Source organism: Oryx dammah, unplaced genomic scaffold (assembly GCF_014754425.2).
Source record: "Oryx dammah isolate SB20612 unplaced genomic scaffold, SCBI_Odam_1.1 HiC_scaffold_27, whole genome shotgun sequence".
Classification (NCBI taxonomy): Eukaryota; Metazoa; Chordata; class Mammalia; order Artiodactyla; family Bovidae; genus Oryx; species Oryx dammah.
In genome coordinates this window covers 3,381,310-3,393,432 of record NW_024070211.1, presented here as the reverse complement: position 1 = coordinate 3,393,432, position 12,123 = coordinate 3,381,310, and the positions used below count along the sequence as shown (strand labels likewise).

Here is a 12,123-nt window from a genome sequence, read left to right as displayed (position 1 = left end):
GTCCGTTCACGAGGTTCCCAAAGTACACTGGGGCGGTGTCCGTTCACGAGGTTTCCACAGAAAGTACACTGGGGCGGTGTCCGTTCATGAGGTTTCCACAGAAAGTACACTGGGGCGGTGTCTGTTCATGAGGTTTCCACAGAAAGTACACTGGGGCGGTGTCGTTCATGAGGTTCCCACAGCAAGTACCCTTGGTGGTGGTTTGCCATTCCCTCCCCCAGTGGGTGGCGTTCTGTCAGAACTCCCACTATGACCGGTCCACCTTGGATGACCCTGCATGACATGGCTCACAGCGTCATTGAGTTATGCAAGCCCCTTTGCCACAACAAGGCAGTGATCCATGAAGGGCATACCGCATTAGGCCCACCATGAAATCTTGTCCTCTTCTCCTATGCCTTTCGCTTCTCTTCTTTTTTTTTTTAATTAATTTATTTATATTAATTGGAGGCTAGTTACTTTACAGTATTGTGGTGGGTTTTGCCATACATTGACATGAATCAGCCATGGGTGTACATGTGTCCCCCATCCTGAACCCCCTCCCCCCTCCCTCCCCATTGCATCCCTCAGGGTCGTCCCAGTGCACCAGCCCTGAGCGCCCTGTCTCATGCATCGAACCTGGACTGGCGACCTGTTTCACATACAGTAATATCCATGTTTCAATGCTATTCTCTCAGATCATCCCACCCTCACCTTCTCCCACAGAGTCCAAAAGTCTGTTCTTTACATCTGTGTCTCTTTTGCTGTCTCGCATACAGGGTCATCGTTCCCATCTTTCTAAATTCCATATATATGTGTTAATATACTGTTTGGGTGTTTTTCTTTCTGATTTACTTCACTCTGTATAATAGGCTCCAGTTTCATCCACCTCATTAGAACTGATTCAAATGCATTCTTTTTAATAGCGAGTAATATTCCATCATGTATATGTACCACAACTTTCTTATCCATTTGTCTGCCAATGTACATCTAGGTTGCTTCCATGTCCTGGCTGTTGTAAAGCTTCTCTTCTTTTCTCAGCTATTTGTAAGACTGCCTCAGACCGCCATTTAGCCTTTTGCATTTCTTTTTCCTGGGGATGGTTTTGACCACCACCCAGATGGGTTTGACTGTGTGGATTACAACAAACTGTGGAAAATTCTTAAAGAGATGGGAATACCAGACTACCTGACCTGCCTCCTGAGACACCTCTATACAGGTCAATAAGCAACAATTAGAATCAAACATGGACCAACGGACTGGTTCCAAATTGAGAAAGGAGTCCGTCAAAGCTGTATATTGTCACCCTGCTTGTTTAACTTATGTGCAGAGTACATCATGCGAAATGCCAGGCTGGATGAAGCACAAGCTGGAATCAAGATTGCCGGGAGAAATATCAATAACCTCAGATATGCAGATGACGCCACCCTTATGGCAGAAAATGAAGATGAACTAAAAAGCCTCTTGATGAAAGTGACAGAGGAGAGTAAACCCAGTAAACAAATTCCTTCAACCAGGAATTTGGTGGAGACACAAGTCAATGCTCGATACAGGCCTAGCTCTTCAGGAAAACTGTATCTTCAAGACAAACACTGCCCAAGGCGGCTGTGAGTCAGTGTGGATGGACTGCGACGGGCAAAGCCTTGGGCCCTGCGGTCCTGGCCCCCTCTACGTCCCCTATCTGCTTCTTATCTGTGGAAAAATCTGAGCCAAAGAGTAAGTTTAATCAGATAAGTGAGAACGTGCAGAAACAAAGGAGAGCAGCCAAAGAAAGAAAGAAGGTGAAGTTGCTCAGTCGTGTCCAACTCTACGGCTCCATGGACCGCAGCCTGCCTGGCTCCTCCTTCCAGGGGATTTTCCAGGCAAGAGTACTGGAGTGGGGTGCCATTGCCTTCTCCAGGCAAAGGAGACCAAATAATAATAACGTAGTCATTAAGCAAGTCAAGGATCTTTAGTTCCTCCTCAAGGGCCACAGTAAACATCCTGAGCCATCTCCTGAGAGCTGTCTTATAGAAACTGAAGCTCTCTCCAGGTGGAAGAAGTTAGCCGTGTGGTGACCAGACTGTACCTATGACATAACCTCCATAGTTGCAAGATCTGGCTTCACGGAAAGGGAAACAAACCAACCATGGAACTAAAGATGAATGCCTTGTTGTTGTTCAGCCACTAACTCACATCCAACTCTGTGATTCTGTGGACTACAGCATGCCAGGATTCCCTGTCCTTCACTGTCTCCTGGAGTTTGCTCAAATTCATGTCCATTCAGTGAGTGATGCTATCGAACCATCTCATCCTCTATCATCCCCTTTTCCGCCCTCAATCTTTCCCAGCATCAGGGTCTTTTCCAGTGAGTCAGCTCTTGGCACCAGTTGCCCAAAGTATTGGAGCTTCAGCTTCAGCATCAGTGTTTTCAATGAATATTCAGGGTTGATTTCCTTTAGGACTGACTGATCTGATCTCCTTGCATTCCAAGGGAGTCTCAGCACTACAATTTGAAGTATCAGTTCTTCAGCTTTCAACCTTCTTTATGGTCCAGCTCTCACACCTGTATATGACTACTGGAAAACCCATATCTTTGACTATAGAAAATAAAGAAGAAGAAAGCCTCTCAGTCGTGTCCGCCTCTTTGAGACCCCATGGACTATACAGTCCATAGAATTCTCCAGGCCACAATACTGGAGTGGATAGCCTTTCCCTTCTCCAGGGCATCTTCCCAACCCAGGGATCGAACCCAAGTCTCCCATATTGCAGGCAGACTCTTTACCAGCTGAGGCACAAGGGAAGGCTTTGTGGGCTCCTAAAACAGTAAAGATAAAATGTTCCTAAAACAAGCAAGATGATGCTGGTTAAACCACTGATGACCAATTTCAAGATGATTCTGAGAGCTGACATACATGTTTATACATATAACGCTTTTCCTCTCTGTAAAAGCCTATATCTGATTGTTCTCAGGCTTTGGACAGGCAGCTGTCCTCCACAACCCTGTCCCACCCATTTCCCGGCATCCAACATAAAGCAAACTTTCCTTTCCACCAACCTCTCTTCTTTTGTCTTTCGAGTCCTGAGCAGCCGGACCTCGGTTCCACAACATCCTGACAGTTGTTTGGGGGTTTGTTTAGTTTTTGGGTAAAGTAAATTCCTGATAACCTCAGATTAGGGATTGATACCCTCTGATTGCCTGCCACCCACTTCAAAGACCACTGTCTAGAATAAACACCTTGCCACATATGACTACATAAAGGGCCATATGCCTCCCCTCACTAAGGCGCCTTTGTAATGGAGATTTTGGTTAAGTTGACTATTTTGGGGCCACCTGCTGTTCCTCTTCCCATGCTTTACACTGACGCTCATGTGGTTTAGCTTCACCAATAAAGGGTGAGCACACAAAAACCTAGGCCCCGCCTTCGACCCCAATAAAAACAGAACCCCAGACCCGAGATCTCCAGCTCTCTCTCTACTCCGACCTCCCTGTGGGGGACCCGAGATCTCCAGCTCTCTCTCTACTCCAACCTCCCTGTGGGGGACCCGAGAGATCTCCAGCTCTCTCTCTGCTCCGACCTCCCTGTGGGGTCCCAGGTGCGCCGTGTGACTCCCAGGTCCTGTAAGTAATAAACCTTTATTCTTTCAAAGTTTTCTGCTGATTATTGCTGAAGGATTTCTGGCAGTAGTAACAACCCTACAGGCTTGTCCAGCCACAGCCCTGGCTACTGAGGGGTTGAGATCACCGTGCAACAGTTTCTCCTAGTCACTCATCTCAAGGATCAGTGGTTTAACACAAGAAACTTGTATTTCTCACGCAGACAAAGACCCCTGAGGGTCTGCGGGGCTTTCTCCAATGGGTGTCCCCCATGCTGTGACTCAGGGACCCAAGCTGCCTCCAGCTTCTGGTCCCACTCGGGGGGGCACAGAAAGACTGGGGCATGGCACCCATATTGGCCTCACTGCAGCCTGGCAGTGGTCTCAGCACTGATGCCTGTATCTTCTAAGCCAGATTCAGTCTCCTGGGTCTAACCTGGAGGGGGGCTTGGGGAATGTGGGGTAGGGGCAGCAGGCAGAATGGTGATGGGCAACATAGCCATGCCACACTGGCTTTTGGGGAGATGGGTGTTGGAAAGTGTTAACTGAAGGCCTTGGGAGCTGAATTCGAGCACTATTAAAGGGCTGGAAAAGAGTTTCAGAAATGAAAACTAAAGTCACTGTCTCCCTGAGACTGAAAAAGAAGCAGCAGTAGATCCAAGGAGACTCAACCAGCTCCAGCTCCAAACAGACAGGAGACAAGATGGCAGCTGTGGGTGAAGGGGAAATCCCAGGGCAGCCTCCGGCTTTCTCCAGGTGGGCGGGGCAAGGAGGGCGGCGGGGAGGAGAATATAGAGAAGCGAGAGGAGAGGGTGGAGGCGCTGGTCCCAGTCGGAGGAAGGGACCACCTGCTCCCCTGAGGTCTGTTCCCTGCTGGGGCCCCCAGGGTCCCAGGTCACAGGACAAGTTCTCATCGCCTCCTGAGAGGCTTACATGATTCCTGCCACTTTGAAGAGCCTTAGTACGTACTTCCTGTGAATGACTGGTTTATGGAATGAATGAATACCAGTACATACCGTGCTTCTTATCCCCAGACGGCCTGCTTAGCAGCAGAAACGAAAACTCCTTGGTCAGCAGCAGATGGTCTTTGCCCTCTGCTGGAAGTGGGTTCAGGAGGGCCACACCTGGACCTGGTTATGGGAATTTATTTGCTCAGGAGGGAGACCCACAGGAAAAATGACAAAATAATCCACAATTTTGGCATTAGCTAATGGCACGTAAGGATGGAAAAACCTCAGCTCTATAAGGCCAGCTGAGAGGCAAAAGAGAGGGTCACCTAGAGGGAGGACCATGCCAAACTCTGAGACCAACAACCCCCAAGCTTCCAGAGGGATTAGCTATTTAACTGGAGCTCAGAATAAACAAGGCAGTCACTTGGAGATTTTAACTTGGGATCCTCTGAGAAGTAAATAGCCAGAAATGAATACCCAGTCCCTGATCACTGGCTGACTTCAAGAGTGGCTATAGCGTGTGTGTGTGTGTGTGTGTGTGTGTGTGTGTGTGTACAGGTGTGAGCACAGGCCTGCACATGCCTGATTTGGTGAGACCAGAGGGCAGGTGTGCATAGGTGTGTTTTGTTGGAACTTGAATATATTCTTTAAAGGATGCCCACACTAGTAGATGAGCACAGAGAATGTGTGTGTGTGTGCACAAAGTGTGTGTGAGTGTGTGTTTGTGCATATACAGGTGTAAGGGTGAAAGAGATGGTGCTGCTTTAGTTCTGGAGAAAACCACTGCAGATCCGACCCCATGGGCGGAATTCCCAAGCCTCACTCCAGTGTGAGGGTGAGTAAGCTACGTATGCTGGGGGACACACAGCCTACGAAGTCTGGGATCTCCCAGTTTGGCAGGGTGACCTGGTCACAGCCCCCCAGGAACTCTCAGGAGGGTGAAGAGCATGGCCATCTCAGCATTGTATCATGGGGGGAGGTAGTCTCAACCAGTGAGTCATGTAACAAAGCCGGGAGGCGCCCCCTGCACGTGTCCTGTATGCCTGATGAAGGCAGTCATGCTGGACCCGGCCTGGGATAGAAGAGCGTGTCTGTGATCTCCTTTAAAGACTCCCTCCATCAAGACCGTTGAATGCGAGCAGGACAGCAGGGGCTGGGGCAGAAGCTGGACCGCCTGTTAGAGGATCTAGGCTGGTCTGTCTGTATTTCTCCCCCACAGAACCCTCAGCATGAAGACCCTCCTGCTGCTGGCAGTGATCATGGCCATCGGTAAGAGTTGAACCTGACCTCTGGCCACAAGGGGCACAGCCCAGGGAGGGAGGCACCCTCAGCCCCCTGCTTCCCTTCCCACCGCATCTGGCCCTCTCCCAGAAGTGGGGGCAAGGGGGTGGCAGGGAGAGGCAGAGGGAGGAGGTCACAGGGTCCCAGGCCCCATCACCAGCTGCTGTCCTTCCAGGCCTGCTGCAGGTCCATGGACGTTTGGCAGATTTCCACAAAATGATCAAGTTCACGACAGGAAAGGACCCTCTGACCACTTACGGCTTCTATGGTTGCCACTGTGGTGCGGGTAACAAAGGAACCCCCAAGGACGCAACAGACTGGTGAGGCCACCCCCAGCCCTCCCTGCCCTCTGCCCACCTGTGGCCCCAATGTGGGTGGGAGCTGAAGCCTCCTGCTTTAGTACCATCAGCAGAGAACCCAGGAAGTCCTGGCCTAAAAAGCAGCCAGCTTGTTGGAAACTCTGCTGTAAACTATTCCAGTGTCCCAGAGCCAAGGGGCTGAGGCCACAGGGCACTGGGCTCCCTGGAGCTTCTGGGAGGCAGCCCCAATAGCTCCGTCTTGGCACAGGTGTTGCAGGGCGCGTGACTGCTGCTACAAAAACCTAAGAAAACGCGGATGCCACACCAGCTTCCAGAGCTACAACTTTATTTTCCAACGGGGCCAAATTGTTTGTGGTAAGAAAAGAGACCCACAACACCACCCAGCCTCACCTGTTCATTTTACTGACTGTCCGCGGGGCCAGGCCCTGTGCTGGGCATCCGAGCTAGAAAAAAGGGACCGTGTCCCTGCTGCAAGGAGTTCATAGGGGACTGAGAAGAAAAGAAAATCAAAATCGAACATGACAGTCTCAGATGGGAAGTAAGAAAAAGGTCAGGGCTCTGAACACAGCCTGAGGGTCAGGGAAGCCTGGAAGCTTCCTGAAAGTGGTGATCTCCAAGCTGAGTCTTCAAGGCTGAGAGGGGTCGGGGGAAGGAACATTGAGAGCATCCCTACAAGAGGATCAGGACAAGGGGCCAGAGGGAGCTGCAACCATTCTGTGCTGCTGAAGGAAAAGGTGAGGATGAGACAGGGCGGTGAGTGATGTTGCCGGGGAGACAGGAAGGGGCTAGGTCAAGCCTCCAGGCCGTCTTGTATTTAGGTTATGTCCTAAAGAATTAGGGAGCTCTTAACCAATCATACTTGCATTTCACACTTGGTCTTTGTCATGATGCAGACGAGAGACAGGAAGCCCTTGAGCTTTAGCAATGGTGGGTCAGGATGCAAGCGGTGGAGAGTGCCATCGAGATGCATTTGAGATCGGATTGGTAGAGCTTGGTGGTGGATTGGTTATGGTGCCTGGGAGCTGCTGGGTTGGCTACACCATTGTGTGGATGGTTCTACCAAGGAGGGCCTGGTGGGAGAGGGCAGGAGGCATTCCATTTGGAGCATGTTGAGTTTGGAAGCTTCCAGAACACCCAGAGAGATGGGCAGAAGGCAGCTGGATAAAGGAACTGGCAGCAAGGGAAAGTCTGGACACAGATGCAGGAGGCGGCTACAGAGAGAGGAGGTACCCACCCATTTGGTGTTTAAAGGCCCAGAAAGGAGACAGAGGAGGAGCAGTCAGAGAAGGAAGGGAGGAGACAAGAAGGCCGAGGGGTGGGCCAGGAGGAGAGGATTAACAGCAGCCGGTTTCACAGAGGGGTTCTCCAGGATAAGGGCTGACCGGGCTCTTGGGGTTCAGAGGCAGAACAACCACTGAGGACCTCAGCAGGAGTTGCTCCCATGGATCTGTGAAGGCAAAGCCAGATTAGAGCAGGTTGGAAGGTGGGTGGGAAGTGAAGCAGAGGTAGGAAGTGTAGACAAAGTTCTGGAGCAAGTTTGGCTGTGGAGGGGAGGAGAGAGATGGGTGGTGGCTGGAAGGGATTGCCTAGTGCCCCAGACCTACTGACTCATGAGTGAGATTCTGAGAAATGACAGGCTATTCCTCAACAGCCTGAGGTCCCTAAGATCAGAAGTCATGTCTTCCCATCATGACCTGCCACAGGGCTCTGTGGCTTTAGCAGGCTCTGGATGCCCACCTAACAGAGGCGCAGAGAGTGAGGAAGTCTGACTCTCCTGTAAGAGAGCTGGGAGAGGGCAGTGCCAGGGCGGGGGCAGCTCCTCCGCTGTGTTGCCAGGGGTCCAGTCCTTTCCCGGCCTTCTGCTCTGCCACGTTGGTAGGGTGATTCCAGGGCACAGTCCAGGGCTCCGAGAGTTATGGTTCACTCTACAGAAGAGGCTTTCCCTTTGCACATCTTTCTCTTTGAGAGAGGAAATTCATCCTTCCTGGAAGTGCCCCGCAGACTTTCCCTTGGGGCTCACTGGTCAGGGCAAGGTCATGTGCTTCCCCGGGCACTAATCACTACAAAGGAAACAGGGATGACCATGACTGGCTTTCACCCATCAAGACCCATTCCCAGAGCCCAGGGGCCGGGGGCTATGGACCTGAACACACCTGCTGGGGAGAAGAAAGAGACAGAGTCTGACAGCAAGGCTTTTCACAGCATCCCAGGGCATGACTGCTGTACCCCATGAGACTGGGTGTGGGCTTCCTGAGGGCAGGAGTTCTGTCTCCCCATCAGTCAGAAATACCTGGACATCGGTGCTTGTTCCAGACTAGAAACCCTGGGAGAACAGGGACTGTGTCTTCTCCCCTAGAATTCACCCAAGAATCCATAGGATTTTAACAAACCCCCATCCTACATTTATTTTATTGTGATTTCAGGCGATCAGGACTACTGTAAGCGCCATCTGTGTCAATGTGACAAAAAAGCTGCCGATTGTTTAGACAGAAACCGGAGGACCTACAATAAAAAACTCCAATACTACAACAACCTTCTGTGCTTTGGGAGTGCCCCCAAGTGCTGAAAAGCCTTCATCCTGGAAACCCTGCCAACCACTGCCGAGTTTCCTTCTCTAGCACCCCACTTCCTACCCTAGCCACATTCGCCAGCAAATGACGGAAAACCCCTCACCCGCCCTAGAGACCAGCCAGGAGTGCTTCTCCTCCCCAGACTGAAGCTTTCTGTCCAGAATGAGAAGCTCAAATTTCTGGCGTGTATGCTGGCTCCTTCCCCCTGCTTCCTTGGGCAGCCAGAGACGGTTTCCCAACTCCTACTCTTGAATCAAGTCCAACGTCATGTTTAACTGTAGCGGCTACATTCCTGGTTGGCTCTTCTGAATAAAGCAATTCGTTTGGCAAACTGTGTGTGTGTGCGGGGGGGCTGGGGGGGTCAGGGTCCTCACAGGCACTTCTAGTGTAAGAACAAACTAGTACAAGGCAGAAGAGAATACGGGGTTAGAAACACAGACTTTGTACCAGACAGGCTGAGTCAAGTCCCCACCGCCACCACTTCCCTAAGCCTTAACAGCCTCATCTAAATGGAGATCACTTTGGTCCCAAGTTCATGGGCTTGAGGGAAAAGCAAAAGGGATGTAAAGTACCGAGTCTAGCTTGTCTCCATCTGTCCTTATTATTACAAGTAAAACCCAGCTTCCACCTCTCCCACCTTGGATACGAGCAGCTCCTGCTGGCCTGTTGGGAAAGAACAGAAGTGTTGTTCCTGGCATCTGGGGGTCTATAGTCCAAGCCTCCTGTGAGATACGTTCTTCTCCTATGTTGCTGGCCCAGAGGTGGGTCAGTGTAACTCTCAGGGCACTTATCTCCTCACCCAGGGCTGGCCTCCTGGGCTTGTGACCCAGGCAGAGCCCCAGTGGGCACTGCACCTAGTTTACGGCTCTGCCCCAGCCATCGCAAGATTGTTAAGGATGTAGAACCCAGCATTTTATTCTGTATGGGGACCTGCAAATTACGTAGCTGGCCCTGCCCTTACCTGGATGCTATGTCCCCTCTCGTCATCCAAGGCTCCTCTGAGATATTCCCACCCGGGCCCGGGCACATCTGATTCTTTTCATCATCAGAGTTGCTGGCTGTGGGTCCCACAAAGGCACCAGGCTTATGGGACATGAAGAGGGGCTGAACTTCAACAAGTTCTGCACTCACCCAGAGAGGGTGCCTTCTGTAACTCATCTTCAAAGAGTGGGAGCCTTTTTGTAATTCTGAAGAAAGAGGCTACCTTTGCTAGTGGTAGCCCTGATCACGTTTCAGTTCAGTTCTGTTCAGTTGCTCAGTCGTGTCCGACTCTGCAACCCCATGAATCGCAGCATGCCAGGCCTCCCTGTCTATCACCAACTCATGTTTACTCTCGCTCATAAGAGACTGGTAAATTAAGTCTCCACTGAGACACCATTTTTGTTTGTTCAGTTCAGTCGCTCAGTCGTGTCTGACTCTTTGCGACCCCATGGACTGCAGCAAGGCAGACCTCTCTGTCCATCACCAACTTCCAGAGCTTACTCAAACTCATGTCCATCAAGTCAGTGATGCCATCCAACCATCTCATCCTCTGTCATCCCCTTCTCCTCCTGCTTTCAATCTTTGCCAGCATCAGGGTCTTTTCCAATGAGTCAGTTCTTCTCATCAGATGGGCACAGTATTGAGGTTTCAGCTTCAGCATCCGTCCTTCCAATGAATATTCAGGACTGATTTCCTTTAGGATGGACTGGTTGAATCTACTGCAGTCCAAGGGACTCAAGAATCTTCTCCAACACCACAGTTCAAAAGCATCAGTTCTTCAGTGCTCAGCTTTCTTTATGGTCCAACTCTCACATCCATAGATGACTACCGGAAAAACCATTGCTTTGACTAGACAGACCTTTTTTGGCAAAGTAAAGTGAAAGTGAAGTTGCTCAGTTGTGTCTGACTCTTTGCAATCCCATGGACTGTAGCCAACCAGGCTCCTCCATCCATGGGAATTTCCAGATAAGAGTACCGGAGTGGGTTGGCATTTCCTTCTCCAGGGGATCTTCCCAACCCAGGTATCGAACCCGGGTCTCCTGCATTGTAGGCAGACGCTTTACAGTCTGAGCCACCAGGGAAATCTGGCAAAGTAATGTCTCTGCTTTTTAATATGCTGTCTAGGTTAGTCATAGTTTTTCTTCTAAGGAGGAAGCGTCTTTTAATTTCATGGCTGCAGACAAGAAGTGCAGTGATTTTGGAGCCCTCCCCAAAAATAAAGTCTCTCCCTATATCCATTGTTTCCCCATCTATTTGCCATGAAGATGGGACCAGATACCATGATCTTAGTTTTCTCAATGTTGAGATTTAAGCCAACTTTTCACTCTGCTCTTTCACCTTCATCAAGAAGCTTTTTAGTTCCTCTTCACTTTCTGCCATAAGGGTGGTGTCATCTTCATATCTGAGGTTACTGATACTTCTCCTGGCAATTTGATTCCAGCTTGTGCTTCATCCAGCCCAGCATTTCTCATGATGTACTCTGCATAGAAGTTAAATAAGCAGGGTGACAATATACAGCCTTGACGTACTTCTTTCCCTGTTTGGAACAAGTCTGTTGTTCCATGTCCAGTTCTAACTGTTGCTTCCTGACATGCATACAGATTTCTCAGGAGGCAGGTCAGGTGGTCTGGTATTCCCATCTCTTTCAGAATTTTCCACAGTTTATTGTGATCCACACAGTCAAAGGCTTTGGCATAGTCAATAAAGCAGAAGTAGATGTTTTTCTGGAACTCTCATAATTTTTCAATGATCCAGCGGATGTTGGCAATTTGATCTCTGGTTCCTCTGCTTTTTCTCAATCCAGCTTGAACATCTGGAGTTTCACAGTTCATGTACTGTTGAAGCCTGGCTTGGAGAATTTTGAGCATTACTTTGCTAGCATGCAAGATGACTGCAATTGTGAGGTAGTTTGAGCATTCTTTGGCATTACCTTTCTTTGGGATTGGAATGAAAACTGACCTTTTCCAGTCCTGTGGCCACTGCTGAGTTTTCCAAATTTGCTGGCATCTTGAGGGAAGCATTTTCACAGCATCATCTATTAGCATTTGAAATAGCTCAACTGGAATTCCATCACCTCCACTAGCTTTGTTCATAGTGATGCTTCCTAAGGCCCTCTGACATCGCACTTCAGGATGTCTGGCTCTAGGTGAGTGATCACACCATCGTGGTTATCTGGGTCATGAAGATCTTTTTTATGTAGTTCTTCTGTGTGTTCTTGTCACCTCTTCTTAATATCTTCTGCTTCTGTTAGGTCCATATCATTTCTGTCTTTTATTGTGCCCATCTTTGCATGAAATGTTCCCTTGGTATCTCTAATTTTCTTGAAGAGATCACTAGTCTTTCCCATTCTATTGTTTTCCTCTATTTATTTGCATTGATCACTGAGGAAAGCTTTCTTATCTCTCCTTGCTATTCTTTGGAACTCTGCATTCAAATGGATCTTTCCTTTTATCCTTTGCCTTTAGTTTA

General features: G+C 49.6%; 1 protein-coding gene across 2 annotated transcripts in view; it reads left to right on the top strand.

Moving 5' to 3' along the window:
- LOC120854987 (phospholipase A2, membrane associated-like) overlaps window positions 1–9,004 on the top strand; it is a 58,189-nt gene extending 49,185 nt beyond the window's left edge. Inside the window, exons 1-5 of one of the 2 annotated variants that reach the window (XM_040229449.1) lie at window positions 3,513–3,577; window positions 5,722–5,771; window positions 5,959–6,103; window positions 6,351–6,457; window positions 8,527–9,004. In XM_040229449.1, the coding sequence (XP_040085383.1) occupies window positions 5,732–5,771; window positions 5,959–6,103; window positions 6,351–6,457; window positions 8,527–8,669 (435 nt within the window). In that variant the 5' untranslated portion in view covers window positions 3,513–3,577; window positions 5,722–5,731 and the 3' untranslated portion in view covers window positions 8,670–9,004. Of the gene's footprint in view, window positions 1–3,512; window positions 3,578–5,721; window positions 5,772–5,958; window positions 6,104–6,350; window positions 6,458–8,526 lie in introns of those variants that run through there. The other variant, XM_040229450.1, reaches the window with a different exon arrangement.
- The last annotated feature ends 3,119 nt before the right edge of the window (window positions 9,005–12,123 follow it).